This window comes from Parasteatoda tepidariorum, unplaced genomic scaffold, assembly GCF_043381705.1.
Source record: "Parasteatoda tepidariorum isolate YZ-2023 unplaced genomic scaffold, CAS_Ptep_4.0 HiC_scaffold_2109, whole genome shotgun sequence".
Lineage (NCBI taxonomy): Eukaryota > Metazoa > Arthropoda > Arachnida > Araneae > Theridiidae > Parasteatoda > Parasteatoda tepidariorum.
In genome coordinates, this window is record NW_027261528.1 from 945 (window position 1) to 8,988 (window position 8,044).

Here is an 8,044-nt window from a genome sequence, read left to right on the forward strand (position 1 = left end):
CGTTTCGTGTCTACAATTGGATTATGTACAGCACTGAGTAGCAATCAGTATCGTATGCACGTGATCTTGTAAGAAAAGAGGGTATTCTTCCCTTATACTATTGGTTATTATCTTAAATTTTTTTTCTTAGGAAACTGTACAGTGCCCATAATTATTCAGGGATGAAAGACTTCCGCGAAAAAGCGGAAGGCCGCTTTTTTTCTCCCAATTTTTAAAATTTCCGACCATGTTCCAGAAACTAAAATTTTTAGGGAGTCCAATTAGAGAAACCCAAGCCCCCGGAACGATAGTCGGATTACCGCGGCTTCCGCTATAGAGTGGAAAGGAGTCTAAGCTTTTCGTTTCATTATCTTATGAATATTTATTTTTTCCATTAAGGTAGCAATTTTTGTACTTTTTTAGCCATTTTCGTATTTTTGTCTAAATAAAGTGCTTTTTTGAAATTGTTATAGAAAACTCCAGGAGGAAATCGAAACAATTGATATTGAAATAAAAAAGAGAGAAAGTGAAATGACTGATGGGCGATTACAACTTCAAAAGTGCCATTCAACTTTAGATAAATTGAAAAATAAAATTGTGAATCTAACAACATCAAAAGCTGATATTAATGGTTTGATTGAAGAATATAAGCAGTTTGAAGAACCGAGAAATGTGCCTGAAATGGTGAGCCTTCAACCCTGTAATACTACGTATTTTAACTCCAAAATAAATCAATAATTAGAGGAAAGAGGGACTAGTTTGAACATATACAAATTTGTCAACAAGAAAAAAAAAACAATATTTAATATAATTTTTAAATCATGTAGTAATTTTTTAAGTATAATTTGGGCATTGACCTGCATTCTGGTTTGTATCTGGAATTACAAAGTTCTTAAGTTTTCCTGTCCATAATAAGTTTATTGAAAATGTTTGCTTTTGTTCACACTAGCTACACGGGCTTGTGTAGATAAGCTATGGGTCTTCTGTGGGCAGACTAGATAACTTATTAAGTAGTCATTTATTACAATCCGAAAGATATATTTCATGCTAAAATGTAGTCAATTTCAGTTTAAGCCTTAAGTTTGACTTGTCCAAGTACCATTAGAAACAACATAACTGTGCTGCATCTTTGTATTTCCTAATAGAACCTGCAGTATCTCTTTACTCATAATTTCATTTGTTATTATTATTACTTTAAACATTGAAGTATTAGGCAAACCTGCTGATCATCATCATCGTTTTATACCTTTTTCTAACGTTCCATTATAACTTGTCAATTTTTATAAGAATCTGGTATCTATTTTTTATGCTCAATGTTTAAAAAGTTTGTTTGACAAATATAAATAACAAAAATTTTAAATTAATAATTAACTTTAAATTTACTTGATAATAATTAAATTTGTTTAATTATTGAAATACTTTTATTTTTCTGAATGATGATATTATATGTTTTAGTATGATGAGTATACATCACTGAAAGCTGATTTGGACAAAAAACAAGAGGAACTAAGGAAAGCTGAAGAGGAACTTAAAATGCATGCAGCTAAACATGAAGAAATCAGGGTAAAATTTAACCAGCAACGAACTTTAGTAACTAGCCTAAATGGAACATTTGAAACATTGGGGGTAAGTTTTTTTTTTTATTTATTTATTTATTTTTAGTCTAGAATAAGAGTTTTTTCTATTCTTATTTACTGTCTGTGAATAATTTAAATTTAAGAAAGCCTCTTATAGCAAAAATTAAGTTTTTTTTATGTTTAATAAATATAGAGAAGAAAACATTAGCATTTACTTATAATATGATGCATTATAGTACAAAATTAGGAAATTTCGTAGCTGGCAACTGTTAGCACTTTAAATAGTCACCACTTTTTCAAGAATTGAAAATTCAATTCTATTAAAAAAACAATTGATGTTATTAAAAAAGTAATTCTGTTGAAACATTTATCAAAAGGTTGAAACATTATCACCACAGGGTTCATTTCTAAAATGAAAATTTTCTTTAAATCTTCAAGTAAGTGTATGTAAAATTAACATATGATGTCCTTTGGTAAAATTTAGGTTTTAACTTTTTGAACCATTAATGCAGCTTAAAATTTATGTTTATTCACAAACATGAAATTTATTTGTGGCAAAGTAAATCTCAAATGATCTTAATTATAATGATAGTCTTTATAATGATAATCTTAATTATATTAATTTTAATTATTATCGTCTCTCAAAGTAAAGAAAGTAGTATGACGTTTTAAATTCGAATGCATCTTGTGATGTAGAAGTGCTTGTCTCTCAATGAGGTGGCCCAGCGATAGATGGATTATTTGATAGAGTTCCCTTACAGTCAGGCTAACCATAGGAGGTTTTTGTGGTTTTCCTCTTCATGTAAAGTAAATGTGGATTAGTTTTATCAAAAAGTCCTCCATGAAGGTCTGTTTCTTACCATACTTGATCCAAAAGTTCTTTTCCTCTGGGTTGTGTTCTAAATTACGAAACTACGGAGTTTAACTCTGTAAACACAGAATCGGGTGGGCTGTACAATGCTGGTTATAAAATTAAATAAAATCAATATTACGATAACATGAGCGTTTCAAGGATGTACAACTTTCACTTGTAATGAATAATTAGATTTAATTTAATTAATAATTAGATTAATATAATTGTAGTAAATACTAATTATACTTATTTGCACTTTTGCTGATGGTGACCGTTAATTATGATGGTATGCCTATATGGTACATTGATTTTTTATAGAATAATTTTTATATTTGCCAAACCTAAAACAAAATATAGGGCTTATAACTTTTAAAAGGCATTGGGGAATTTTGAGTGGTAAAAGAAATTCATTGCGAAAGTTGTGCATCCTATGTTTTTTGTTTAAGGTTTGACAAAGAAAAACTATTTTCTTTTTTAGTTTTCTTAAAAAAGGCAGAATTTTTACACTTTTTTGTAGCTATATAATTTTCTAAGTTTTGTGTCAAGTAATTTTTGTTTCAAAGTGGTTAGCAATTTGCTTGCACTTTTTCAAATACACTCGAAATTTATATTGACATCAGGCATAGAATTCCAGTTAAAATTTTTGCATTTTAGCTGCTCCAAAAGTGATCCAAATTTTGCTTAACGGCAAATTCTTTTTTGTATCAAAATGGTATTTATTTTTGGGTGTTTATTAGTTATTATACTTACTTATTTATGTAAAAACAAACTGCTCAATATTTCAATTTTAAAGCACTCTAAAACTTTTTTGACTTCAATTTAAAAAATATTTTTAAAATCAGCTGGTTTTCAGAATCTGTTTTTTAGGATACATTAATGACCTGCTTTTTTTTTAAATGGAGCGTTTGAGTAATTACTTTACTTGCTCAATTTTGTTACAATTCCATTGCAAATAAACACTGCTTTTTTAAACAAAAATTTCTGCTGTTTTGGTTAAGAATTTTCTTGTGCTGATATTTTTAATTGATACTTTTTCGGCACTCAATCACAACAATTTATATAGTTTTTTTTTTTCAACATTGTTACGGCAGTTATTGTTGTGTATTCCCACAAGGCTTTCAAAATCCTAATATTTTTAATACAAAATTTTTTTGACACACTTGATTAGTCATGATTCTTTTGTAAATTCACATTATCTTGTTGATCATCTTTTTCAACAGTTATTAGTTATATATTTCCTCATTGTTTTTAGAATCTGAATTTCTAACGTAATATATTCACCACAAGTGATTCACAAGTCGTGTTTTAAGGAAACCTCTTTTTGACAGACTAGATTTGTGATTATTTAACTGTAGATTCATATGGTTAATTGGTATTTTTTTTTTTTTTGCAGTGTTATGAGTTTCTGCATAAAATTTGAAATTCCGATTTCATTTCAGTACAAAAATATGAATTACAAAATACGCCAATATTTCACATTACGTGCATGTACAGAAAATTCTATGTCCGTGTTTACGAATTTGATAACGTTTTGTTAATATCTTTTTCTGCCGTGTTACTTTGAGTTTCTATATGAAATTTAAAATTCTGATTATTTTTACTGCAAGAATGTGAATGATGGAATATGCAATTATTTTCTTTTGTGCATGTGTACGAAAAAAAATTTTCAATATTGGTTGCATTTGTTGATGACCAAACATAAATTGTCATTATGACATCTGATGTGATTCCAAATCATTTGAAATGTGATTATTGACCACCCCCAGACCCAAGCCCACTTTCACCATATTGAAATATAATATTGTGTCTAGCATTCTTGTTTTTGAAATGACTCAGCCATAACAGCCTGAAATTTTAACTGCACTAAATATTGATATTTCCTTAAATATAAAACTGTACTAAACTCTCAGGTGAACAAATTACAACCCAACTTATTTATTTTCTGTGATAAATAATTGAATTTAGATCAAGAAAGCTTATGCCTGTTATAAATAATATCATGCTCTTATTTGCCACTTACACCTAACACATGGTAGGTACCTGAATTTAAAATTGAGCATTATTTTTAGTTAAGCAAATCTCTTCCCGTTTGTTTGTCAATTAATTAATAAAAATGAACTTTCTGAGACCTATAATTATTAATTATTACTTATGCTTTTTTTCCCCTTGTTAGCAATGCAAATTTAAGTTTAATTAAATTTCTAATTTCAGTAGCTTAACTATATAAATAATTGTTTCGTTTTAAAAATGTATGCAGGGGGTGGACAAAATAATGGAAGGACTTTGATACTATATTTTTTCATATTTCTTGAGAAATACTTACAGAATTATTTTATAACTTCAGAAATTCTGATTTCAATAGCCTAACTACGTCAATAATTGTTTACTTTTAAAAATATATGCAGGGGTGGACAAAATAATAGAAGAACTTTAATACTAATAAATTTTTTCATATTTCCCAAGAGATACTTACGGAATTATTTTATAATTTCAGAAATGTTTATGTCATGCGATATCAATGAAATTTTAATATTATTTGAGGGACCAACAATAAATTACAAACAAGAAATTGTGTTTTTGAAAACCCTATACCAAAAAATTTAGCAATAAATTTGTAAATTGTAAGAATTTTTTTGGTTATTATAGGCAATAATTACATAAAATTTCATAATTTAGCTTAAATAGTTATGAAGACACAAACAGTTTTATAAAAAAAACTATTTTTTTTTGGGGGGGGTCTTACATTTTTGCTCAAACTTTAAAAATATTTAATAAATTTAAACAAAATATTTAGAGGAATTTAAAGGTTTTCACAGTTTACAGTTTTTTGCTTTAAAATTTAGAAAAAAAATTAACGAAAACTGTGCAATATAATAAATAAAGTAATTATTTCATACTGCACATTCATGGAAAAAGTTTATAAATTTTTTTCTTCATAATTTTGTTGTGAATCATATTTGGCAAGTAATGAACAAAAATCCTATTTGAATATCTTAAAAATTTTCTATTTAATGTTTGAACTTTTTAAAAGAACATTTGCCTTTTGGCTAATCTCATCCCTGCCTCTGGGTTGTGTTCAAAATTACAAAACTCAGAACACACAGAATCGGCTGGGCTGTACAATGCTGGTTATAAAATTAAATAAAATCAATATTACGATAACATGAGCATTCCAAGGATGTACAGCTTTCACTTGTAATAAATAATTATATTTAATTTAATTAATAATTAGATTAATATAATTATAGTAAATACTAATTATGCTTATTTGCACTTTTGCTGATGGTGATCGTTAATTATGATGGTATGCCTCAGGGCTCGAAAAAACTCAGAAATTTCACCCGTCCCCGAAGACGGCTTGTCCAACAATGTACCCGTCCTCCTTTGAAACTAAGCCGTCGCTTCTAAATAAATAAAAATATAATTTTCTCTTATTTATTACAAACATTTATGTAAATTGCACAATGAATTGGTAGTTACTAGGATTACAAATACTAGGATTACATTATACAGTAATTAAACAGTACAAGTGAGCAGAATTACTGGGTTAATAATAGTAACCTAGTATTTCTTTTATGAAATAATTATAATGACGAAGGTCAAGTTATCCGGAATGTCAATTTATCCAAGGGTACTGCGTTTTTTAAATGAATCAAATATGACATTTGCCAGTTCCACAATCAAGCTAATGATATACAGAAGTTTCTGCACAGAAATCTGAAAGGGGTTTTCTATTTAGGTAGATGTTCATAATTGCGTTTAACGTAACAAAAATCCTATTTGAATATCTTAAAAAAAATTTATTTAATGTTTGAACTTTTTAAAAGAACTCAAAATGATAAATGGTTTTTTACAAATATTATCTTGTATCATGAGACAAAATTATATAACAAATGATGATACCATACAATAAACGTTCATACAGGGTTGCCACTCTACATGGAGAACAGGGAATTTAAAAATCACCTAAAATAACAGGGAAAATGCAGGGAATTTTGATTTTTTTTCCTTGCAAACTGGGAAAATACAGGGAATTTTGTTTCTTATTTTTGTCTTTTAAAAAATGGTGCCCACTCAAAGCGTAATCTATGGGATATTTAGCCATGATATTCCAGCTATACTAAACTATTTCACTTACTATAACATTATTTAAATATGTTCAGCTGTTTTCCCAGCGATTAACACTAATAAATATAGTTAGCCCTATATAGCTCACAAAAGAGCACAGTAATTGTTGTTTCCTTTTAATATATTGTGTATAATAGTACAGGGAAAACACAGGGAATTTTTTTTCCAGATTTGAGTGGCAACCCTGTCATATAACAAAATGTCATTATATAAGAAGAGAAAAGATGTTTTTATGGTGAGTGATTTTCAACAATGGCTGTGTAATTTTGAATAAATCTTGTTTAATACTTCAAAAAGAAATTTATAGAAAATCTTTTAGGTTATAGCAAAAAAACGTATTGAAAAAAAATTTTATAAAAATATCCACACCTTCTTAATTNAGCTAGGTTTACAAAATTATGTGCATTTTTCACGAGTAATAACTAAAATAATTGTTATAAATTTATTGCTACAATGTTTTGCTTAGGGTGTCCAAAAACACTATTTTTTGTAATTTATTGTCGCCCCTCAAACATGTAAAAGCTTTGAACTTCATTGATAGGTATGAGAAATCATATATACTAAACACTTCTAAATTTATAAAGTGATTCTCTAAGATTTTTTTGAGAAAGATCAAAAAATGTGTCAGCATAGAAGTGTTTCCATTATTTTGTCCAGCCCCTAAATCTATGTTTCAAAATTAATATTGCTAATGTTTTTTTAAGTATGCATACTTCAATCATCTGTATTTTATTAGTTGTTCTTTGAATAAAAAAAAAAAGTTTCACTTTTAAGTTAGAAAAATGTATCCAGATATTAACATCTCTGTATGAGTTATTCTGTCATCTTGTGACCTGATCCTAAATCTTCATACATTGGGGTGTTTCTTTTTTATTATTTATTTCGAGTTATTAAAATTTTTGTTTCTAATGCAATTAAAGCATTTTTGTTGACAATGGTAAGATAGACTTTTACTGTTCAGATATCCTTTTTATCAAATATTTATTATTTCTTCTATTTTATTTCAGAGAAAAATCTACTCATGTGCAAAAGATGAAGAAGTTCTTGCTTCTAGTAGGAAAAAATTGGAACAATTTAAAAAAGGAAAAGAAAGAGAGTTAAGTAAAGTGGAGTCTGACATTCAAAAGGCTGCTGATGCAGTAAAGGTAGTTTTTCAATTTTATTATGGCTCTGTATGTTTCTAATTACCCCTTTTGCATACAATTAAAGCATGCTATTATTGGCCATTTGTACTAGCTGTAAGCAAAGGATTAATCAATAAATGTACTAACTTAATTCAAAACTGTTTGTGTAAGCGTTCCGTAAGATAGAGGACAATCTAAGCTAAAAATCTTACAAAAATTTTAATTAGTGTATTAAAGACCGGGTTGCCACAGGCGACTAAAATGCAACGATTTGAAATTGTTTTTGGCATAAGGCGACTATGGCAACTTTTTTTGCCTGAAAAGGCAAGTAAAGTTGCTGTGTTTTTGAGAAAGAAAAGTTTGTTGTTATTTAGGCAACTATT

General features: G+C 28.0%; 1 protein-coding gene across 1 annotated transcript; it reads left to right on the top strand.

Annotated features, from left to right (window-relative positions):
• Positions 1 to 437: 437 nt before the first annotated feature.
• On the top strand, positions 438 to 7,682 carry LOC122273047 (uveal autoantigen with coiled-coil domains and ankyrin repeats protein; the record flags this gene model as incomplete). Its single annotated transcript, XM_043057101.1, is given in 3 exon segments — positions 438 to 663; positions 1,435 to 1,605; positions 7,545 to 7,682. Coding segments are annotated over 3 exon segments (462 nt in total), but the record flags the coding sequence as incomplete, so codon positions are not given.
• Positions 7,683 to 8,044: the final 362 nt, after the last annotated feature.